Source organism: Fonsecaea pedrosoi (assembly GCF_000835455.1).
Source record: "Fonsecaea pedrosoi CBS 271.37 unplaced genomic scaffold supercont1.3, whole genome shotgun sequence".
NCBI classification, from domain to species: Eukaryota; Fungi; Ascomycota; class Eurotiomycetes; order Chaetothyriales; family Herpotrichiellaceae; genus Fonsecaea; species Fonsecaea pedrosoi.
The window spans coordinates 1,145,740-1,168,788 of NW_013550613.1; the positions used below are offsets into that span (position 1 = coordinate 1,145,740).

Consider the following 23,049-nt stretch of genomic DNA (forward strand, 5'->3'; position numbering starts at 1 on the left):
GGTCTTCATCGGGACTCATCGACAATCGTAATTCTTGTCAAGACTGGTGGCTAGAACTCCGTGGCAACTCGACTGTATGAACAGTGTACGGCCCAGATTCACCAAAGGCACTCCGTGCTCAAAAAAGTGGAATGAGTGTCAAAAAGAGCAGCAGACCTCAACTGCATTCCCTACTACGCCTAGAGAAATTTCTCTCATTAAGTTGCAAACATCTCATAAAAAGGGAATATGATGGTGATGATAATGATGCTGAGGAAGATGGCCCACAACTTTGCAGATGCCAACCTTGATTCTCCTTTTTTGGGTGAAGTGCTTCTCTCGTGTGCTCCAAGCAAACCATCGATCTCGTCGAAATCGAAGGCTCACTCTTTGCTTCCCAACCCAGTCTATTGCTTCAACTCGCTCAGGCTCCCGTCCTTCTCCACTCTCACAACTCAAGTGCCTCTCGCTCATTCTGCATCGCTTTCACTTCTTCCGTTGTCGTCCACTGCCCGCTTCGCTCCATATGCTATCTTATCCGTCCAGCTAGTCGGTTGGGGTTCCGTCAGAAAGCGAGGTCTAACTTCCTCTCAATCAGATCCTTTTGATAAATGGTGGCGTCTTCCGATCGTAGAGAGAAAAGCCAAGGAAAGTCGTTTCGTTGTGTAGCGCGTTGGAAAGCAAGATTCCGTGATCCTCGTCAGAAAACGCCGGAGATGAAACCGTCAAATGGGGGTGATCCGTGTGAAATCCTGGAGTCATGTTCGTTCAATTTTGCCGCAAGTTTCAGACTGGTCCATATTTCGATTACTCTCCTTCTCTCTCGTGGTCGATGATCCTATTCTCCTGCCTTGCCGGTTTTTGTATCGTGAATAGTCTTGCAGTGGTTGTTCGTCGTGTGAAGGGTCGTGAACGCCAAAAAGGGGCGTCGATGATTCGATGCGTACTGCCAAAAAAAGGAATCAAAGGCATAGCAGCCTCCGGTGGTATCGTAAACGTGACGGAAAATTGGACTCGTCAAAAAAAAGGGGAGGATAAACAGAAAAACAACGGGATGCTGAGGGGATAGGGGTTTGCGGAAAAGACTGTCTGTGTGTCGATATTGCCCCGAGGAGGAGCTCAAAAAGCAACGTGCAAAATACGAGGAACAGTAGCAAGGAAACTTGAGCTGCCGTGCAGTGGTGCAGGATGGGGTGATGTTGCCTGCCCTACGCAACCGCGGCGGCGGGGGCGGCGGTGGCAGAGACCTCGGTGGGATCCGCCGCAGGAGCAGCTGCAGGGGCATCAGCAGGAGTTCCATTCGTCACAGCAACCGCCGAACCATTGGTTTCAGTGGTGGAAGTGCAGTCTTTGCTGATATGACCTGGCTGGCCGCACTTGTAGCAGGTCTTGCCTGCCGCGTTCAGCGGCCCACCATTGGGGGCAGTGCAGTCGCGAGAGATGTGGCCCTGAATATATTTTGTCAATACCATGGTCTTGAAAGGACTTAAAAGCAAACGGTGAGACTCACGAGTTTGCCACAGGCATAGCATTTCATAGCTTGAGCTTGACAGTCTCGAGCGTAATGGTTCGGTCCACCGCACTTGTAGCACATAGCAGCCCGGTTGTTGGTAACACCGTAACCCGGGCGGAAGCCACCATAACCCCCACGACCACGAGTTGGTGGTCCCATGTTTGGAGTAGGGCAGTTTCGAGCCAAGTGACCAATCTGGCCACATGAATAGCAGCGACCACCAGCAGGGCCGCCGTTGATGCGGAGAGTCGGGCAATCCGCTTGCACATGCCCCAGGCCTTGACAATGATAGCATTGTTTCGCTGCGAAAAAATCACTCCATCAGCACATGGAGCTTGGGACATCTGAAAAGCTGGCACTCACTCTCCGTTGTACGTGGCATAGGGCACTGGTTTGATTCGTGGCCTGGTTGCTTGCAGTTGTAGCACAACCTCTCAGAGGAAGTGCAAACTTCCGCATAATGGCCAACATTGCCACACTTGTAGCAGGCGCGTCGAGAAAGGGTCGACATCTTGAGTTGTTTTTTTGCTGAATAATTTCCTCAGTCCCTAGAGCAATAGCATTAGAACCCTTCTCTTGTAATTGTGGCATGCGCGACGATAATGGCCTCCACGCGCACGCATGGGACGTCTGTGAGAGGTTCGACGATTTCTAGCCCCGATTGGGGACGGGCGGCGACGCATCCAAAAAAAAGATCAGAGGACAAGAGCATACCTGCTCAATTGAAACCGCGTTCGAGTATCCCAAGTCCCGCAACCTGCGATCAGACGTTAGCCCGCTGGAAGATGCAAGATCGCGGATAGGTGCAGAAGGGGGGACACGTTCTCGAACTTTGGGAATTGGGTTCAAAGAGGGGCACAAGTGAACAAGCCAGCTTGGAACAAGATTGAACTCGAGGAGACGGTCACTTACAGATGGCGCAACTTCCCACACGACCTTTCCAACGACTTCCAGCCTCCGTAGAACCGTACGACGACCGATCAACACCAACTGGTGACAGAGAAAAAAGAAAGCGACAAGGGAACTGTCCAGAGTCGCAAATCCCGGAATCCACCAATGCCAAGGAAGCTAGTACCAAGGTGGCTTAGCGCCGTTTGATGTTTGTGGAGACATTGTTCGTTCTGGAGCGTGGCACGTGGTAAGGCTGAAGCGAGAGAATGAGAGTGATAGTGACAGGTGATGGTGATGGTGATGGCGATGGTGACGGGAGTGACCATTGGCTCCCATTCTCTTGGTATATTAGTAGAAAGGTGAGCAGGGAATGTGAAACTACAGCACACAATAGAAAATGTCCGCTTGGAGCCGCTGAAGGTGCGCGACCCAATTCAGTCTAGGTACTCGGTATATCGTATCTCTTTTATCATCCCAGCGTGCTTGTTAACTCCCTGTCCGGTACCCGAATGCAGAACTCTGCCATTCTATTCATCCAAGATCATAATCACGTAGCCCTTTTTCCCTTTGCCGTCTGTATTGGCCTACTCCGATGGGCTTCTTTCGATCACAGCCGGGGCCTTGATCTCTCTGCCTTTCAAGTAGCCGAGGCCCTCACCACCCTAAAAGAAAAGTTAGCATCACCCTAGGCATATTGCAAAGTAAGGACCGCAACATACATAGCTGATGAGTGGGGACACTTCGACACCCTTGTCACTGCCCTCGGACACGACTGTAGCACCTGCAGCCGCCAGCCACCGGGCTCCTTGTTCCATGATGTCTGCTTTGCTGGTATCTGGGTTATCTTCTGCCGAGCCACGAGCATTCTTCAGTGGTGAGAATTCCTCTTTGCGGTCAACTTCGAGGCAGGCAAACTTCTCCATTGGGACAAATGGAAAGACGTCAAACACAAACTGCTCCAACTTGATCCCATTTGGTTTCTCGGGTTTGACGGTCTCGCCCGTCTCCGTGTCCATATAGGGGATTTTCTTCTTCGCAACGTGATGAGGCAACTTGTGTCCCCATTCTTCAATGGCTTCAAAGAACCGGAATGAGTAGTAGTGGTTGACGATGTTGGCAGCTCGGAATTTCAGGCGATCTGAACTGTCCGTGGCTTCGGCCATCTCCTTGTCAATCTCAGAGTACTCGACCACGTCCGGCTTTCCGTTCTTCTCCACAATCAGGCCAACCGGTTCGTTTGCTGCCCGCTTTCGCACAACTTTGGTCGCAATGTCGACGTCCTTGGAGGCTGCGAAGCCAATGAAGACTGGATCTGCGACTTTGACCAGGCAGTTATCAACGCAGTAAGCATGGACGTGTTCAATACCACGTTTTCGTTGATCTGCACGAGCTCCGGACAGTACTAGAGCTTGGTAGATGCCACCATTCCCATCAGGAGCCACGGCAACCTTGGATTTGCTTTCCATAAGAATCTTTCCTTCGTTGGAAATGCATGGGAGGACACCCTGCTCGAAGATGACAACGTTCTCCTTGGCCAGACCAAAGTAGTTGTGCTTCTCAAAGAACTTCTCCGTAGGTGCTCGAGTAGGACCACTGGTCATGACATACCAGGGGACAACTGGGTCGGTAGAAGAGCCAGCATGTTGTTTGGCCAGTTGTTGCACCTTCCAGATCCGTTCTGCCTGCATCTGGAACAACGACTTCTTGCTGGGCAGGCCAATGTCAAAGCATCCCTTAGGATCAGAGCTGCCCAGTCTCGTCCCTTGTCCACCCGCCATCAATACCACACCCACTTTGTTCTGTGCAATAAGAGAAAGTCCAGCCTTATACCACTCTTCTTTTTGTTCATCAGGGGCATCGAGAAGGGAGGCGGTGGCGGATTCGGGGAGGGGATTGATGGAGGTTTCCTGCTGGTCTGAGTCTTTCGGAGGGTGGAGGGCTTTGTCTGCGAGGACATTGATACGATCTGGGTCGAAGTTGGATAGCTGTTCAAACAGAGCAGCTTTCCCCTCCACATCGAGTTCGTCGTAGAAGGCAAGGACATGCCCTTGATTCGCCTTCTCGTATTTCTGACGCAAAGCTTTCAACTCCGCTTCGCCAGGTTCTTGGGCCGGAGCTCCCTGATCTTTGGATGTCAGATGGAGCTTTTCGAGAAGCGTATTCACCATGTTTGCAGCCATCATGAATTGTTGTTGGCGATCGCAATGGAATCTGATCGTGGAGAGGAAGTGGTAGGACAGTGGCGGCGAGAAAGAAAGGTGTCCCTTCGGCGGACAAGGACTCTCTGTTTCTCACCCTTTCAAAAGCAGACCAGTTCCCAAACGGGGGTCAACGAAATCAGCTTTGGTTCAGCTGGCTCAGCTGAGCTGCGGCTTCTGGAGAGGGAAGGGAGCGATGTTTAGCGTGGTGAGACGAAACGTCAGACAGGGTTTCAAAACATTCTCCGCATCCTTCGTCCTCACCAAATCATCTCAGCCTCGCGGTGACGTATGACAAGGTTTCAATCAACGAGATATGCGATGCATGACCGCGATACAATCCAATCATCAGCCAAGTTTACAGCGACTTGGTACACTATTACGCGTAGTTGATGCTTAGGATCCTGACAGTAGTAGTAGTTGTTGTTGTACAGCATAAATGAGCTCTCCTGCTTTTCCACCTCAGCGGTCTCTGTCCCTCCGGGGGCCCGAGCGATACGACTGTCCTCGCCGTGCTCTGTCCCGGTCAACATCTCTGTCTCTGTCACGATAATGACCTCTTTCCCCACGATCTCTGTGGTCGCGTCTATCCTGATCTTTATTTCGGTACTCGTTTCGTCTGGATTCCTTCCCGTCATGTCGCGGGCTTCTACTTCTGCTCCGAGATCTTCGAGGCTCCTCCTCTCGCCGAGACTCTTTGTTTCGGCGGATGTCCTCTTTGTCAAATACCATTCGGTAGTTGCCGCCACTTTGTCCACGTCCGTCGTCCTCACGGTAATGTCGACGCTTCTCGAGATTCGCAATCCCACCGAACCCCCCGGATTGTCTCGCCCTCTTCGAGTTCGTTGCGTCTCTCCAGGTATCAGACAACTTAGAGACACTCTGCGAGAAGTCCACGTGGATGCGGTGGTCGTCGATGAGCACACCTTGCATCTTGAAGTAGGCTTGCTCACAGTCCTTTTGATTCTCAAACTCAATAAAGGCATACTGTAGGCTGTCACCAGTGCGTTTATCTCTGATGACCTCGCAAGAGAGGATTTTGCCAAACCGACTGAAAATCAGCTCGAGATCTTCGTCGTTTGTGACGGGATTCAATTTGCAAACGAAAAGAACATTCTCCGGAGGCTTGACCTCGGCAAAAGGGAGGTCACCAACCATTTCGAGAGTCAGAGCCTGTGCTCTTGCCTCTCGTTCTCTTCGTAGTTTCTCTAGGGCCACTTCGTCCACTTCTTCGTCCAATTCTTCATCATCCGCGATCATAACAGTGGCCAATTGTGCCTTGGTCGGCGCAGGGCTTGAGTCGGGCACAACCAGCCCTGGTGGGTCGTCGTATGGGTCTTCTAATATTATGGTGTGCCGGATGCGGATGTCCTTGAGAGGTCTACCATTGGAATCAGTGAAGGCATTGTTGATTTTGTCCAGAGTGTCGAAGCCTTCGACTACCATGCCAAAAGGGGCGGCCTTCCCGTCCAAGTAATCAATGTCATCTCCGAGGGTTATGATGAACTGGCTGCCAGCGAGTCGCTCATCGGGATCGTGTGGCGAGGGCACTGTTGCCATACTGACTGTCCCACGCTGGGAATGTTTCAGCTTGGGGTCGATTTTGACCATAAAGCTCTTCTTTGATGGGCCCGATAGCAAGCCCCAGATAGAACTACCGCCATCACTTTCGGGCGAATCTGGACCGAGTGGATCTCCAGTCTGACAACTAAAGCCTTTCTGGACGCTGTGAAACGGGGAGAAGTTGTAATACTTGATTTTGCAAAGTTTTAAAAAGCTGAATCACCGGTTAGTGCACTGACAGCAACGACATCGCAGAGACGGGCCTTACTTCTCACAGCATCTGGGTGCATTGTCAACCAAGAGGTCGATGACAATCTCGCCGAGAGAGGTCTCCAGTATCACACTCATGGCGAAGGCTCCAGCGATGATTCGAGATGCACCTTGAGGCACTCACTTCTGCGGGGCATGCGTGTGGTCACTGACGCGGTAATAGCGATTGTCACGAGGCAATGGTTGCGATCATATGATGTGCGATGAAGCCGTAGGCTGATTGGCAAGGGGATGGTGGGTGCTGAGGACGTGCTTTGAAGCCATGTGTTGCTTTGAATTGACCATCAGTCGAGTCCCATCCAAGAAAAGAAATTTGAAATGACAATGTCATATAGTGTCATTTGAAATCCGCAGCCAAGGCGGCTCCTTGCGCCCTGCGGCCCATTTCGGGCTTTTCGAACCCTTTGCACGCCATCCTCACCATCGCCTCCCTTCATGAATATCTCGTCCAGCTCAAGGCTTCCTCTTCCTGTTCATCCTGACCTACCTCCCCGATTCCCTGCTCATTACACAAGTCCTGCCCCTACCTGAGAACGACCTTCTTCTTAGACCAAAGATGGGCTGAACTGAGGCTTAGTACCTACGCTTCCGCTCCTCTGCGCAAATACTCCCACCACGACCCTGGGTTGGCCTACTGGACATCTGATCCTGGTGTACATTGTCCCCCTTGAGGATCCAACAGGCCCTCTGTCCAACTAGGTCCTCTCACATGTCAGCACCACTGTGGAGGCCGAGTTTGTTTGACCACTCGCTCTCCCTCACTCGTTCTGATAGCAACTTTAATGCAGGATGTTTTTTAATTGACGAAAAAGTACTCTGTACACGACTTTTGGTCATGCAACTATCCACCCCTTCTCTTCTCCTATGCACAGTCATACAAAAATCCCCCGATTCTGTCACGAACCGCCTTCCTTCTCGGCTTCCACCCGCTTCGATGACAGGTCCAGCGGCCCTGCCCTGGGCGGGCTATCAACCCTCGTTTGGGCTGCAACCAGCATTGCTCTGCACTACATGAGTCTGCACAGATGGAGGCTGCGATCTCGCCTGGCTGATCTTCAAATGTCAGCTGATGGAGATTTATTTTCCGCATCTACCCAGAACCTGACAACCCCAGACGGCACTGTGCTCATCTTTATCCACTGGCTGAGATGCCATGCTCTTTGCACCATCAAATCGTGATGTCCTATAACAATAGTACTTGGTGCTGCGCCCTGCACTATCTGGTCACCTTGAGGATGATAGCACTTTTAGGGTCGTCTTCGGCACCACCTCCTGTTGTGCGCACACCTTGTGGAGGGGTCTTCCTGGGAAGCCTCTCACAAAAGTGTGGTGGCGGTTCTGGTCTCGTTGAGGCTCCATCCTGGTATCGATGCGCCTTTGTGTCACCAAGAGGCACCTGAAACTCAGTCTCTGATTTGTCAGATTGCTCTGCACGCTGGGCTTCTGAAGAATGAGGTCAACCTTTTGACATCTTGTGCAACCAAGATGTTCTGTGATGTCCCGCAGGCTTTGTGCAGCTCTTGTCCAGGGGCTAACATTGGCCACAGAGTTCACTCCGACTCAGGAGGCCTCCTCCTAGTGACATGCACCACTGCTACCCTTTGTCATGTGCATCAACGTTTTTTGCAGGCTTAGCGCCTGGGCCTATCCCGTAACTGGCTGGCCTTTTTCAAGTCAGGAGAGCCTTTATCGACTCAGTGAGGCCATACGGAAAGTTATCTATTCTCTGCGGGCTGTCTGCGGTCAAAGGCTCAATCGACTACTAGAGGGCAAGGCTGTGCAGTTGGTGGCCAATCTCCATCGATATCAGAATTTGGAAATTTTCCGCAAAATACTTGGCCTCGCGTCCCCCTAACCATGGCCCAATTTTCAAAGGGGATTACCAGCTGTGAGTTTGCTCAGGTGCAGATGATGCATATGCCACGTTTCTACAGGGGCTTGTAGCCAATCAAAGCAGAGGCATCTTGAGAGCAAACAGTATCCAGCCTCTGTCTCTTGTTGAGGTTAGTACCGACAACACAAGATGATTTCCATCCCACCCTCTGCAAAGCATGTCCGCACGAAGATGCGTAACCCACAACCCACCAGGTGTGGCTCAAAGAGGCTGCAGGGTTGTCTTGTTTCCCCACATGGAACCTGTCGACGCTAGATCCAGAACCAATGCTACCTGCACTCATTGCTCAAGTACATTTGCAGGTTGGTCTCTGGAGCATCATGATGTTTTGATTGGCCTTGTGCGTCGGATTTGTTTCACAGCTGATATGGCAGGCGCTCCATCAGTTGGTCGATGACTGGTCAGCCCATGTTATGCCCGCTGAATCATGTTGTCGCAGTGGACCAAGCATCATGGTCACACCGTCGGATGCCTGCAGCATGGCCGTTACAAGGGAATCTTAGATCAGGTTTCAAAGGCCAACTCCGAAGGCGTGACTTGATCCAGGCGTAAGTTGGGAGAGTAGCAAATCTTTTTCAGATTGACGTCGATCATGATATGACATACCTCCTCGATCTGGCTCCAGCAACAAGTTGAAGCTTGTCCATCTCTTTTCCTATTGGAGTATGCCCTTGAAAATGTCACTATCAACCTGATCCTGGCTCTCTTCTGTTCTTTCTCAACATCTCATTGCTCAGAATCAGCTCTGGGCTACTCCAAGGTCCGAGACTGTCGTTAGAGAGCTTGCTTCAGGACTGGCCGTGGTCGAAGCCGAAGGACCCAAGGCTCTTGCTCGCTTCTGGCCACTCGTGTTTTCAAACACGCATCATGGTAAGGAAAACCCCGGAAGTTACATTTCTTCCCATTGACAAAAGCCCCAGATTTCAACACGATCACTTTACCCAGACTTCGAGTTCTTCAGACGCAATGAGAGAGGCCCACATATGGCCCTGAGCCAGAGTTCTCACATCAATGATCAATATGAGACGGGAGGTCACCTCAGTAGCCGCACTACACCCACATCTGAACCGGATAGCAGAGCATCGAGCGGCTCCAGAAAACGTGTCCCAGTTGCTGTACGTATTGAAACGATCGTGGGGCCATATCCAGCGTATCGCTTGCTCACGTATTGCAGTGTGAGAGATGCCGGAAACGCAAAATCAAATGCAGCGGCAACGAAGGTGATAGACAAGCATGTGCAAACTGCAAGAACTCGGGGCTGGAGGACTCGTGTCGCTTTCTACGGGTGAGCTTTCTTCTGCAATCCAACTATGCACACTAACCTAACAAAATGCAGGTCTCCTCGGTAGATCCTAGTCAATATGGCTTTCGGGGATGGCACGGGCCTCCACGATATTCACCGTATTCCCTTCCTACGCACCATCGTTTGAATTACGTCTCGATGCCCTCGAGGTGTAGCCCACAAAGCAGTCTGCAATATCACGCTGTCCCCAATGGCATTGACTATGGTGGATACACTAGTCAAAGTTCAAATGTTGATTGGGGAAGAGCACAATACGTCGGACCCTACTCGCCATACCCAGATGACGAAGAAACCAGCCCTTACACGACCCAACCACCTCCATACATTCTTCCAAACACGGATCCAATGTCAACAAACAACGCTTACTATGTCCATGGCCATGGGGTTCGACCACATCCTGGCTCGCTTTGGCCAGAGACCCAGCAATATGTCCATCAGCCCAATTCTCAGGCAAGTGGCACATCCTATACGATGCCCAACGAAGCGCCTCAATCGTTCCAGACAATGGGGGCTGGTGGAAATCTGCCATCAGACCGTATCCTGCCCCAGCCAATCAATGCACGCAGTTACATTCCTACACCTGCCAGTTCAGTCGATCTGCCGGTTTCTGCTGCAAGTCAACGCAGCCAAACCTTCTGGAACGGTGATGGTGTTACATCTGTTCAGCAGGTCTCAACCCCAGTAGAACCAAGTGGAGCTCAAGAACAACACAACTCCAGGGAGAACCTCCCCTATCGAGTTCAGGACATGACATACGGCCAGATGAGTTTGAGCGACGTGCTCTCTGCGACGTCAGTGGCCTCTAGCGAGCAACTCGCCGTCAATGAAGCCCAGCCCGCAGTAGTAACGTCGGCCCCGACGGACGACACACTCTCACAACATTCGCCTTTGGGTGCGGTATCTCACCAGACCTTGAAGTCCACGGTGGAGGATCATGCTGTGGCATACGGATACAAAGGTTCAGTTGATGGGCACAACTCACAACCCATGAGAGCTGCCAATCAGTCCTTCAGTGGTTCATTCTACGGACGAGCCCTGGTCTCACAGCAAGAACCTGGCGCACATGACTGCAGACCAGACTGTTCTGGTTGTCAGACGGCTGAGTCCACTCGCACCACAGCCATTTCGCTCAGCAATACGTCTTCAAAATACTGACAACGGCCTCTTGGTGCTTGTGATACCGTCCTCTCTACGCGTGTCCCCACAAGCGGCAATCCTCGTCTAATACCTGTGTTGTACTATTTCAAAACAACTTTGCTCGGCCTTCGTGTCTGCGTTCAATTCTGTTTTCTGTATACTGCGATGTTGTACGAACCACATAAACCTAATAAGCTACAGGAGGGTTTACCCATGCCACAGGAAAGAGCACGGGACTGCACCACGGCAAGGGCATTTGGCACTGCCTTTCGGGCTATCACGGCGGCGGCGGCAAGTAATATCACCTCCTTGTTTTCTTTTGGTTCTTGATCTTACCGCGTGATTTTGGAAAAGGAGGAAACGAGGGAGGATAAAGCACCGAGACAAAAAGTTTGTATGGGAAGGGTCATCGATTCAAATTGACTTACAATCTTCGAGCTGGTGGCCTCGTCCCGGTAACAATGAAGGCTGTGGATGGGGTTGGAAGCGGGAAGGAAAAGTATGCAGTCTCACAGAGGAAGGTTTCATGTATGAGTGCTCTTCCCAGACGTGTACGTTATGCCCACTACCCACGGGCGGTGGGGTTTGAGATAATATTCGTTCCTGCTGCGCGCGAGCAGCGCACACAAAGAAAGGCCAGAGTCCGTCGAGGTCCAGTCGTTTTGGGGATTGGGAAGCAGAGTAGAAGAGAACTATTAGGGGAGCACGAACCATGTACCATTACCACTCACGCAATGCTGCCCTTACCGCGCTGTCTCCCTGGTTTGCTTGGAGTTTTGATTTGCCTCACACGGGCTCAATGAGAGCAAGACGGTCATGTCGTGTATTACAAAGTACGAACAGAATTTCACACAGGCAGAGGGTTAGAAGTGGCATAGCCTGACGACGACTCGTGTGTATGTCTCTCTTTTCGCCTTTCACAGTGTTTTGATATTCATTTCAATTGCAGTGTCGATCTCTCTCGTTGCGCCATATTGCCCCCCTTCCGCAAACTCGTTTGATGCAGAAAAAGGTTTTCACCCCCTCGACCTTTCAAGATGGCACGCGATTGATGTGGGCGGCTCTGTCCTTTTTTCTCTGGAAATGGGCGTTAACATTCTCCATGTTTTTCTTTTGCACAGAGGCCTGCCCCGTCAAATCTGCTTTCAAAGGGCAAAAAATTGGTACGCCAGGCTTGGATTTCTCATTTGCCCTTCTTCCGGTACATGAAACAAGCACAGGCGCGACCATTGCCTTTTCTCGATCCGGCTCAACAGTCCACATTCACGCACCACAACCACCACAGGTACCACAACCTCTCCTCCTGAGACGACCTCACATTTATTTGCTCTTGTCCTTCTTCGCACCCTTTGTCTTGGCCGTGCCTCGGAACTCCTTCGACCGGTTCTTGCGCTGCTTGCGTTGCTGTCTGCTGGCCTTTTCGATCTTGGTAGCGTGACCCACTCTGACCAATCTATAGTGCGGCTCGAATTTCTTCATGGCCTCGACCGAGTCGTAGATGAGGGCGAAGCCGGTGGACTTGCCGCCACCGTACTGCGTCCGCATGCCGAACACGTTGATCTGGTCCTTGTTGGATTTGTACACTTCGGCCAGTTTAGCGCGGAGGTCGTCTTTGGAGACGTTGGGTCGGTTGGGGTGGAGGACGTCACTGCGGTAGAGGGAAAAAAGCAAACACATGTCAGTTTTCAGATTCTCTATTTTTTTTGGTAGAGATTTCTATTGCGCAATCGGGTTGGGATACGGGGGAGGAGAGGTTGCGCTCTTACAGGACCATCTGCTTCCGCGACAGAAGTCGGTTGGTGATGAACTTGCGAGTTCGGATGGTGACCGGTGAGTCGGCCATGATTGCGATTCTTTGCGGTGGTCTGTTCGACGGGGGATCGCAATCGAGACAGTGATGGGATGGAACTGTCGAGCTGGTCGAAAAGAATTTGGTTGACACTCGAATTGACTGCAGTTGTGGAAGGGCTGCGGTGTCGAGCAAAGATTCGCTCCCTCCCGCGAAAATTGTGGGCTTGGCATTTCGAAATCTTGGCGATTTGTGCGCTATTCCGTATAAGGCTAGTGGGGTTTTCACCACATATCTCCAACTCCGACTCCTTTGCAATCTCTGTCGTTGTCGTGATGCGTGAGGACACAACGCATGTTGGGTCTTGCTCCTTTCCATGTCTGATACTCGGGCATCTCTGCTCTTGATATTGCACACAACGTACCTCTCACAACCTTGGTGACTGTCAAGATGGACATCGCTCGGGCCGGAGTAGAGCCGATCGTGATCAAATTCTATCGGCAGTACATGCAGCAGATCAATGATGTGACTTATCCTCCTGGCGCGCTCCTGATCAACCCGGATGTGCAGGACTGCTTGTATCGGTATTTTTTCGATGCTAGCCGGAACAAATACTTGCCTCCCCCGTGGTATCAGGTCCGGATACTGCGGCGTCTGATTGAAGAGATTGAAAACACTTGCAAGGATCCTGAAGAAGATGTAGGCTGAAACCTCGGAGGCGCAGCCATTGATAACGACCATCCCCTTCCTACATCCTTGTCATTCTACCTTCCCAAAGCTTGAACCACTCACGTCTAATTACGCTGCAGCAAGTCTCGGATCATCTGATGGAGCACATGGGCTACCTGTCCAGTCTTCCTCACGGGGACCAGACAGACGAGGCACAGCAATCGCGTGTCCACTCATACTATCCTCCTCTTTCCCTTGACGCGCGAGGAGTACGACCAATCCTCATCAATGAAGCGAGCAATCTCCTTTCGCGAGGCAGCAATGTTGGGCTTCGTACGTGGGAGGCTGCGCTGCACCTAGCGTGGTATCTCTTTACTCAGCGGCCAGACCTCGTAAACAACAAGCACGTCCTCGAACTAGGCGCTGGAACGGGATTTCTTTCTTTGCTATGCGCAATCCACCTCAAGGCGTCGTCTGTGCTGGCCACCGATGGCTTGGGGCTTGTCTGTGAGAGTTTGGAGAACAATGTCCTGCTGAATAAGGAGAACGGAACGCTTGACGGGCGCACATCACCAGAAGTTCTCCAATTGGACTGGACGGATCAGCCAGCAATTGCTGAGTTACTGAGTAACGCCGAGAAGTCAGCCATGCGCTATGATCTCGTCATTGGCGCCGACGTTACCTACCACCCCGACATCCTACGCCCACTGGCCGAGCTGCTGAGCACCCTCAAAGCCCGCTTCCCGGACGTCGTCATACTCATTTCTGCCGCCATTCGAAGCGAGACGTTCTCACAGTTCACAGCCATCTGTCGAGACGATCTCAAGTTTACAGTGCGCGAAGTACCATGTAAGATTCCGGATGGCTTGCGGTACTGTGGGTTTTTCCACTCGGTCGCCACCGAGATCAAAATCGTCTCACTCGAGCGATGACAGCGAGATGGTTTACAACAAGGAATTACGGCCACCACCATCGTCACTTTTGCCGTCAGTCGACCTTCTCACTCTGATGTGGTGATCGCGTTTAATACATTCGGTTCTATCTCTATCATTCAATGCCCAATTCACTCCACATTGCTCTCATTTTCGACACCCCTGTCTTCCATGTTACATCACGATCTGATTGATGCCGACTTTAAGAATCTTACGATATCGTCGGTCACACTACACAGCTAGTGAGTCTCCAAAGACGGTCTGCTTGAACCACAAGTGCTTTGACAACCCCCCCCCTCTCTTCCACCGGCGATCATCAAACTGCCGTATTAGGACTAGTGCAGCCTCGACCTTCCGCTTCATTAAGCTCGTGAGATGATTAATACATGCGTCCATCCTGGCCTATTCCTAGCCAGCCAAATAGGTAGGTACTTAGAGACCCACTCGAGTATCAAGTATCAAGTCTCAAGAACCTTGGCTGGGGTACATTCGGTATAGATATAGGTATATAGGTAAGTCATAGTCAGGTACATAGCTAACATGACAGGTATACCCGGTAATCATGACAATATCGGCGATTAGTCTGGATGGATGTGATATAGTCGACCCCGCCCCTCTCTCTTCCGGGGACATTTTTTTTGGAATATTAGTTTTGAGAGGACACCCCCTTCTCTCTCTCCCTCTCGCTCTCTCACTCACCTCACAAAAGCACGCTCGACTACACACACCTGTTTTGCCTTCTTGTACATCCGCGGCGTAAGTCGTCTTGAATATCCCCCATTCTCTTTCCCCCTCCCTCATCTCCTTCCTATCCTGCCTTTCCCTTCTCTTCTCGGTATGCCACCCTAACCCCCTCCCCCTCCCCCTCCCCCAGACCTACTTACCTACCCACCTACCACGTCTCATCCCCCACAGCCAGCTCGACGCCGTTCCACGAGAGCACCGAGCTCAGCCGGTTGGCCGAGAGTGAGAGCGTGAGCTTCAGGCGGGCGAGGTAGAAACTGCCGTGGCGGCCCTTTGGCTTCTCGAGAAGCTTGCGGTCGATTCCCGTCAGGTCGTACTCGAGGACGTGCGAGACGGTGAGTTCTAAAACACACAACCAAACCACCAGATGTGAGTAATGAAGGGAATCAGGTCCACTATACCAATGAAAATGAAGGACCGTAGCTGGGGGGGGTTGGGTGGGGAAAAAAAAAAGGGGGTTTGGGGGGGGGGGGGGGGGGGGGGTCTCCCCCGCGAAAGTCACAAGAGGAAAGGGGACAAACGGAGAAAAAAGAGAGGGGGGGCTTCTTACCGTCCAACGAGTTCTTGATCTTGTTGGGCCGGTCCTCGTCGTCCGAGTACGAGTAGACGGTCAGGTGGCGCTTGGCCTTGTCATTCTCGCGGAACGACAGAGAAATCAGCTGGGACACGGTGGTCGGGGTGTCGGACAGGACCAGGTCACCCTTGTTGAGCATCCACAGCAGCTGGCCCTCGACGATCTGCGAGTTGGTGATGGGGTTGACGGTGATGTCGCGCTCCTCGTGGTGGATCTTGGAGAACTGCTCGCTGACGCTGATGCCAAAGTGGCGCGGGCACGCCGTCGCGATCGACAGGTTCGAGATGGTGTCCTTTTCGATGCCGTGCAGCACGGCGCCCCGGACCACGGCCGTCCACGACGTGTCGGGCCGTCGCAGCTTGATCCGTCTCAGGCGCAGCGAGAATTCAATCTCTTCTTGCAGGTAAGGCGATTCGCCGAAGCCGCCGACGAGGAAGATGTTCTGTCCCAAAAGAAAAGCGATTCATTTTCTTTTGTTAGTATTTTGCTCTCTTTCTTCTCTGTTTCATCCCGCAAGAGAGGCGGTGTGGGTAGGCGGAGAAACCTCACCTTGACTTGCTTGCCCAGGTTGTCAATCTGGCGGATATGTCCCGTAAGCAAATCCATGATCTTGCCCACACAAAAGTCGAAGAATCCAGTCATTGTGGCGCTAGAAGGGACAGAGTTGAGAGTGTTAGCAGGAGGAGACAACACTGGCTCAAGCATAGAAATTTCGGAGTGTGTGTGTGCTTTCTTACTTTGAGATCTTGATCTCGCCGCAGTCGACGCGGCCCTCGAGGGTCAAATTGTGCAGTGGCGCGGGCAGATCCAGCGCCATGTCCCTGTGGTTCTTGTGGAACTGCTTCTTCAGCACGTCAAACGACTTCATCAGCTCGCGCATGGCCTTGCTCTCGCACGTGTGCGAGCTGACGCGCTGCAGGTCCTGGTTCAGGTCGAGTTTCTCGTAGTATTTGTTGCCGAGCTGCTGTCTCAGCCATTCCTTGAAGGCTATGTCGATGTAGATGGCGCCGCATTTGTCGCCTGTCTGGAGCTTTAGCATGTACGTCGTCCACTGTTGTCCGCGCCACCGAATAGTGATACAAAGTATAGAGCAGGGGGAGAGATACACGTACCAGTTGGTACTCCGATTCTCTCCAGCACGAGTGACGGTTCCACCTGTTTGACCTTGTATGATACGACATCCTGCCACGCGAGAGCCCTGCCGTAAGAATCTGCACAATTTCGGAGGATGTCACCATGGATGAATGGAAAAGAGACTTACGACGGTACCACCACCCGCATCACAAAGAATGAAACATGAATTTGGCTAAAATTCCGCGAGAAATTCCCGTCAGTTCCCAGTGCATCCTAAAGAATGTCGCGGTCGGACGACGCTCTCTCCCAACACATTAAACCCACCTTGAGAAAGATTTCGCGGACCTCATCCTTCAGATACCGCGCCGTGTAGATTGCCGCCGCCTCGGGTTCTGTGATGAACAGGACGTTGGCCAGCTTGGGGAAGTTTTGCTGGTTGAAACCGGCGGTGGTGAGGGCGCGGAAGGTCGAGTTTTTGGCCCGGTAGGACCATTCCTGTGAGCTCATGAGATTAGGGACGCAGATAAAAGAGGAGGGCAGGGAGAGGGCGGGTTCCCTCTGGGGGCTTATGAGAACTATCCCATACCGTCGGTACAGTGACCACAAGATCAACCGGGACGCGAATCCTGATGGAGAAGGAGAAATTGGCAATCGCCGCCAGCAGGTGCTCAAACACCCTCGTCAGGTAATCGGTCACAACCCTCTCGGCGGACTTGTCGCTAAAGGCGTGCTCGGCGCCGGCGCCCTTGATGTGCTGGAAGCTAAAGTCGCACATGCCGTCGAGGGCGTGGAGCATGAGGTCCAGCTCGCCCGACACGTCCTGCAGGTCGAGTTCCAGCTTGGTGTGGACGACCGAGATGGCGTGTTCGCTCAGGTCGTAACCCCACTGCTGCTCCATGGCCTCGGTCGACGGCGAGAAGGAGATGACGCTGGGGATCTTTTTGTGGTTGCCCATGTTGTGTCCCCAGTCCTCCATCAGGTCGATCTCGTCGAGCGGGAGGTAATTGGAGTTGGGAGTCGCGTAGGCGACACCTAGGCCTAGTGATCAGCACTAGCAGCAGCAAAAGAAGAACAAGTATACTAAAAACATGCGAGTCTATGTGTGTGGTGGTTGTATTAAGGGGATGAACATACCCGTGTACGTCGTGCCATAGTCCACAGCAATGACGAACCGCTGCTCTCTGTGCGGTGTCATTCCATTCTCGTCCATGATAATATGAGCGGGTTATGCAAGTATTGTGTAGGACTAGTTAAGAAGAGAGTCGTCCCCTCCTCTACCAAAACACCAGTAAATAAGGGCAAGAGACCACGACGTCAGAGTCAATCAGTCAGCAGAAAAGTGAGAGACGCGGGAAACAAAGAGCAGACGCCAGGGAACTCGTCGGGCCGTCAAGCAAAGCAGAGAAAAACACATACATATACGAGTATGTAAGATTTCCCAAGGGTAGAGAAAGTGGGAGGAGGGGCAGGAGAGGAAATGGGCAGCTTGAGGCTGATCGGTAGGGAGAGGCATACTTAGCTAGTAGGTTTACCTCGTCGTCCAAGAAGGGACCAAGGAGCTCACGCAGGTAAGGGAGACCAGTAGGCCAGGTAGCTAGGTACAGCATGGTCTTAGTCGGCCAGTCAGGCTGAGATTGGCTGCCACGGTGGTCTGGACAGCTTCTTTCGACGCCTCACGGCTGTCATTGTGATTGTGTAAGGTGATACGGGTCGCCGACATGTGTGCCATGGAATGAATAGTCCAGTTCTAGCCAGGCTCACCAGACCAGAACAGACCAGACCAGACCAACCTAGTTCAGCCTCTTTATGCATCGCTTCCACGGGGGAGGGAAGGGGAGAGGCGTAGCATGCATTGCGTCCAAACAGAGTCCTGAATAGCCTCCACCAGAGCCACCCTCTTTCTGATCTAGTCAGTCGAGTTGTAGACAACGCTAATGCACGCGTACAGGCGACAGTGTGAGGCAACCTTACAGCCTCTCTCGTGCATGTGTTTGTGAATGGGTGGGTGTGTGTGGATCCTAGAACAGCCCAAAGCACCAAACTAGCCAAAAGGGGTCAAGGTCTATTCAGCCCCGCTTTACGCCTCATGGCCCCCTCTACCCTTCCTCCTTCAGGCTGAAAAGTTGGCAGAGGGACTCACTTGTCTTCAGCCTCATAAATGCCTTCTAGGACTATGTTTAGTTTTCAATCTAGGCATCCGAATACCCGAGACACTCTTTGCAAACCTCAGACATCCAGCCCCTCCAAGGCTTGAGAGACCATAATCCAGCATACCCAACATCTTCAATGGGAGTAATAGAACTCTTCATCCAGGCCAGTCTACACTAACATTGTTTCATCTTCATCTCATCTACGGCACTCTTCCAGCATGGTCGGGTTAAGGAAAAAGGCAAGGGGCATGTTACGCGAGATTTCCAGCCCCAGCCTTGCTCCAGCACCTCTGCGTCTATCATCATCCAAAACGGAACCCAGTGACAAGTCCGAGGTGACTGACAAGAAAGCGGCTACATTGGCGACACCGTCTACCATTGCAGAGAGTTCACCTATCTCGCCTCTCTCGAGAACTACCACTTCAGCCAAGGGAAAGAAGAATGCGGTGGAAAATGAAAATGTTCGCTCCCCAACAGAACCACCACTCATGCCCGACCATGATCCAGCAGCAAGCCAAAGTTCGGAATCAAAAGCCTCTACCAGGTCGCAGCGAGCAGAGCTAGATCCTTTTGGAGACGGGAATCGCCTCTCGCAAAGTGCCACAACCATTCATGAGCTCGGGGATACATCGTCCAGCACAAAGACGTCAGAGAGCCGTGGTGGTCTGTTCAGGTTGCCCATCTCCATTGGCCACTCGAAGCCAACCGCTGTTGACCCTGCGGAGCTACCCGGTGATCAGCCAAAGCCAGCCTATACGAAGCCGACTTACAAACCGGCAGGCCCGTCGGAAGTGGACGCGATGGGCGACAGAACACAAAGTCAGGCGGACGGCCAGTCGAGTACAGGGGCCTCTCGCTCGACGAGGGCGACTGACGATGAGCTCTATCGCCTCGAAAAGGAGATCCGGAGAGCTGCACAGGGAATGGTGAACGACAGTGACCTCGACGCTGCGTTCAAGAAGCGGGGCACCAGCGGCGCGCTCAAGCTTCTCGTCGAGACGTACGAGCCGCTGCTGGCCGTGGAGAAGGATTTGGATGATCTCGAAGACAAGATTCGGGCCGCTATGAAGGGCCATGTCCGGACCATGGAGGTAAACGCAGAGATCAGAAAGCGCGGCACGGCGGGTGGTCTTCAATTGCTGCTCGACCAGTGTCAGTCAGCCCTCAAAGCCGAGCAAGCCCTACGACGCGTTGAGGAGAGTTTGCGATCTGCAAACCACGACGTTCGGATGACTGATCTCAACAATGCTCACAAAGCTGGCGGTGCCGAGGCCATGCTGGCCCTCGTAGTAGACGACTACCAGGTCAAAAAGTCGGCATCCCTCGTGCTGGAGCGTGTTGCAGGGCAAATCAGAAAAGCATCTCCCCAGACTGCGCGAAAGGAGGTGGACAATGCGTTGAAATCAAGAGAAGCGGGAGTGGAAAGCGCGCTGGGTATCCTCGTGGGAGCCTATCAACCATATGCCGATGCATACAAGGAATTGACTAACATCGAAGGCGAGCTCCGAAGGGCGGCCCGCGAAACCTCATGGTCCCAAAACGTCGATATCGTCTTGAAAAAGTCAGGTCCTGAGGGAGCTTTGAGGCTCCTCATCGAACACCTGCAAGCAAAGACAGAGGCCCTTCGCAAGATGGAAGGGCAGTACAGCGGACTTGAGCAAAGCTGGAAGAAATTGACGGGGGAGTGCCACGACCTCAGGCAGGAGCAAGCCCGACATCAAACCCAGATGGGCGAACTCAAATCCAGCCATCAAGCCAGGATGATCGATGTCGAAAAGACCTGGAAAGGTATCCTGGAAAAGCAACAAAGAGACGCAGCCAGCCAAGCACAGATGGCCGAACAACGCCATCGCAGCGAACTGGACAGCCGAGACACCATTCACCGAAATGAAATTGCGTCGTGGAGGGCAACCATGCAGTCTGCAAAGGAAAAGCACGAGAGTGAACAAAAGAAGCTGAAGGATGCCCTGTTAGACACGGAAAAACAAATCCAGCTTGAACTGGACCGCATCCGGGAAGAATTTGAGACGAAAGAAAAAGAGTCTCGCAAACGGGAGATGGAGAGGATCGAGCAATTCCGACTAGAGACGGAGGAATTGAAAGGGGAGCTGGTCAAGCGAGACCATTTCAAAGGCCTGTCTGACCCGGAGATCTGCACCCGCTTCAAGAAGCTGGCCCAGGAGGTCAACAGCTTCGCAAGGATCCAATGGGAAAAGAAACGAGAAGGCCGGTGGCCGGTTCAGGAGTACGCACTGCGGCGGTCCGAAAATCCCCGGAAGTTGAAGCAGCAGCTCGTGCAAGGCGGCATCTGGATGATCCTGAGGGACAAGATCTTCCACTCTCCATTCGGCGTTCTTGGTGACGAAGGCCAACGAATACATCGTGAATGGACGAGCGAGTTTGGCGAAGGTAAGCGGCATTGTTGCCCTGGGATTTTTTGCTTCCTCCTCCCCAGTAGTTTCCAGGCTGATGAAATCCTTCCATCCCAGATCAAGGCTCGGAAATGCCACATTGGCCAGAAGCCACCGAGGAATCCGAGACGTGGCGGTTCGACCGCATCAAGGACTATTGGGACGCCGCAAAGAAACCGGACTCTGATGCATCCATAAGGCTGAAGCCTGCGTATGATCAAAGTGTAACAGTCACGGTGGACGAGATCCGCAATGCGGTTGAAGCCATCGCGACCTTGTCGCCTCACGACATCCAACTCATCCGTGAATTCGTCGAGCTTGCCGCTAGCTTCTGGCTGGACGTGATGGCACAGAAATGCAGGGTGTATCTGATCTTCCCCGCCCAGGGCACCAATCCCCTTATCCAGCGCAAGCCGTCAACGGCAACACTGGATCTTGTGATTCAGCCCGAGGTCCGGAGGAGGGGGAATGCCCAGGGCCAGCGCTTTGCCCGGGAGCAAGTGGTCAAGGGATGTGAGGGACAAACGACCAATTACTAGGCCGCGTCAGCCTCAATGCGTCGGTAGGAGGGACACGGAGAGGAGTGTCTGTAGTTACGAGTAGGAGAAGAAGTTGTCCTCGTATCGGTTCGCGCGCTAGGGCTGCAGGTAGCCGCAGGTGCAGATGCAGGGAGAAATCTGGACTCATGCACGCACTAGGACTCAGCTCCTGCAAGCCCGGTGCATCTAGCAAAACAAGGCAGAAAAACAAGGCACAGCAAGGGTCGCTTGGAGAATTGAGGCTGGTAATTGGGCAAGTTTGAGCCTCATTGTGCTGAGATTGTGCTGGACTGGGGAGTGATGGATGCCTTTTTCCGCCTCACCCAAGTCAGTCAGATTCAAGTCCCATTCAATGCTCGGTGGTGGCTGCGACCAGCTTCTCTCAGCCTAATCAGTGACACTTCCCAACTCCCCTCCCTGCTGCCGACCAGGAACCCCCGAACATGGACACATAATGACTCCTTCATCTTTCTCGTATTCTTTCTCTTTTGTTCATATGTGTGTGTCTGTGAGGGACTTTGACTGGCTAATCTGTCGAGCAGATGGTGCTATGGTCGATCGATAGATATTGTCCCCTTTCTGATCGAGTGCAATCTTTCCAATCTGATCGCTCGTTCACATTCCGACATCTATATCCTATGACACACAGTACACATTGACAAGTTTTATTCCACCTCTACAGGGACAAGAAAACACCAGAAGGGGAGAGAGGATCGACTACCATCACACGATAAGACATGGCGCCCCCTTCATCAATCATGCGGCTGTTCAAGACCGAGTACGTACACCTCAACCTCTTTATACAAGACAAGCGAAAAAATACACACGAATCATTAACTGACCCTCTTTCCCCTCCTCCTCTTTTCCACGGTATTGTAGTAAAAACCTCAAGCTCATCTCCAAAGCCGACCGGCCCACCCCACGGCCCAAGGGCCAAAAAGTCTCGCCCGAGGAGCTCCGCCGTGTGCGCGAGATGATGCGCCAACGGTACACGCTGGACCTGGAGATCTGGGGTCTACGCAATGTCCGTAACCACAACAGGGAGATTGTCGAGGACAAGATGCGCCGTGCCGACGCCCTGCTGGCCTGTATCCGCGCCACCGTCGCCGCCATGGACGGCCGTGACTACTTCTCCAGGGACGACGATTACCAAAAGCTGCGGGAGATCAAGGCCCGCGTCATGGTCGGGGGGAGGAACTGGATGCAGAACCCGCCGTGGAACGAGGACTGAGGTGGTGCGCAATATGATCGGAAGAGTTGGTTGGTTGGCCGTGGTAGTAGCGGTGATGGTGATGGTGGTGGTCCTTGATATATCCTATCATCTACACACGAAGCAAGACTGGAACTCCATCACTAGGTAGAGAGTAATTTGCCGTCGCTCCACTCAACCTGCCGAATCCAGCCATGTTCAGCTTGACA

The 23,049-nt window shown here is 52.5% G+C and overlaps 9 protein-coding genes across 9 annotated transcripts; 4 read left to right on the top strand and 5 right to left on the bottom strand.

The window, feature by feature from the left end:
- Positions 1 to 1,187: 1,187 nt before the first annotated feature.
- Positions 1,188 to 1,651, bottom strand: Z517_04302 (uncharacterized protein; the record flags this gene model as incomplete). The annotated part of the gene is made up of 2 exons (XM_013429631.1): positions 1,188 to 1,427; positions 1,490 to 1,651. 2 exons carry the CDS (start codon positions 1,649 to 1,651, stop codon positions 1,188 to 1,190), a joined length of 402 nt encoding a protein of 133 aa, XP_013285085.1.
- Positions 1,652 to 2,967: 1,316 nt separating this feature from the next.
- Z517_04303 (uncharacterized protein) lies at positions 2,968 to 4,563 on the bottom strand (the record flags this gene model as incomplete). The annotated part of the gene is made up of 2 exons (XM_013429632.1): positions 2,968 to 3,045; positions 3,103 to 4,563. 2 exons carry the CDS (start codon positions 4,561 to 4,563, stop codon positions 2,968 to 2,970), a joined length of 1,539 nt encoding a protein of 512 aa, XP_013285086.1.
- A 480-nt stretch (positions 4,564 to 5,043) lies between these two features.
- Positions 5,044 to 6,492, bottom strand: Z517_04304 (peptidyl-prolyl cis-trans isomerase-like 4; the record flags this gene model as incomplete). Its single annotated transcript, XM_013429633.1, has 2 exons — positions 5,044 to 6,358; positions 6,413 to 6,492. The coding sequence occupies 2 exons, from the start codon at positions 6,490 to 6,492 to the stop codon at positions 5,044 to 5,046; spliced, it is 1,395 nt and encodes a 464-aa protein (XP_013285087.1).
- A 2,799-nt stretch (positions 6,493 to 9,291) lies between these two features.
- Z517_04305 (uncharacterized protein) lies at positions 9,292 to 10,766 on the top strand (the record flags this gene model as incomplete). The annotated part of the gene is made up of 3 exons (XM_013429634.1): positions 9,292 to 9,423; positions 9,483 to 9,593; positions 9,645 to 10,766. 3 exons carry the CDS (start codon positions 9,292 to 9,294, stop codon positions 10,764 to 10,766), a joined length of 1,365 nt encoding a protein of 454 aa, XP_013285088.1.
- Positions 10,767 to 12,068: 1,302 nt separating this feature from the next.
- Positions 12,069 to 12,591, bottom strand: Z517_04306 (uncharacterized protein; the record flags this gene model as incomplete). Its single annotated transcript, XM_013429635.1, has 2 exons — positions 12,069 to 12,396; positions 12,515 to 12,591. 2 exons carry the CDS (start codon positions 12,589 to 12,591, stop codon positions 12,069 to 12,071), a joined length of 405 nt encoding a protein of 134 aa, XP_013285089.1.
- Positions 12,592 to 12,987: 396 nt separating this feature from the next.
- Z517_04307 (uncharacterized protein) lies at positions 12,988 to 14,138 on the top strand (the record flags this gene model as incomplete). Its single annotated transcript, XM_013429636.1, has 2 exons — positions 12,988 to 13,236; positions 13,347 to 14,138. 2 exons carry the CDS (start codon positions 12,988 to 12,990, stop codon positions 14,136 to 14,138), a joined length of 1,041 nt encoding a protein of 346 aa, XP_013285090.1.
- Positions 14,139 to 15,030: 892 nt separating this feature from the next.
- On the bottom strand, positions 15,031 to 17,740 carry Z517_04308 (uncharacterized protein; the record flags this gene model as incomplete). Its single annotated transcript, XM_013429637.1, has 9 exons — positions 15,031 to 15,224; positions 15,433 to 15,898; positions 16,006 to 16,105; positions 16,194 to 16,476; positions 16,569 to 16,638; positions 16,718 to 16,762; positions 16,855 to 17,025; positions 17,117 to 17,562; positions 17,665 to 17,740. The coding sequence occupies 9 exons, from the start codon at positions 17,738 to 17,740 to the stop codon at positions 15,031 to 15,033; spliced, it is 1,851 nt and encodes a 616-aa protein (XP_013285091.1).
- A 1,158-nt stretch (positions 17,741 to 18,898) lies between these two features.
- Z517_04309 (uncharacterized protein) lies at positions 18,899 to 21,630 on the top strand (the record flags this gene model as incomplete). The annotated part of the gene is made up of 2 exons (XM_013429638.1): positions 18,899 to 21,089; positions 21,170 to 21,630. 2 exons carry the CDS (start codon positions 18,899 to 18,901, stop codon positions 21,628 to 21,630), a joined length of 2,652 nt encoding a protein of 883 aa, XP_013285092.1.
- A 758-nt stretch (positions 21,631 to 22,388) lies between these two features.
- Positions 22,389 to 22,861, top strand: Z517_04310 (uncharacterized protein; the record flags this gene model as incomplete). The annotated part of the gene is made up of 2 exons (XM_013429639.1): positions 22,389 to 22,408; positions 22,510 to 22,861. The coding sequence occupies 2 exons, from the start codon at positions 22,389 to 22,391 to the stop codon at positions 22,859 to 22,861; spliced, it is 372 nt and encodes a 123-aa protein (XP_013285093.1).
- Between the last annotated feature and the right edge of the window lie 188 nt (positions 22,862 to 23,049).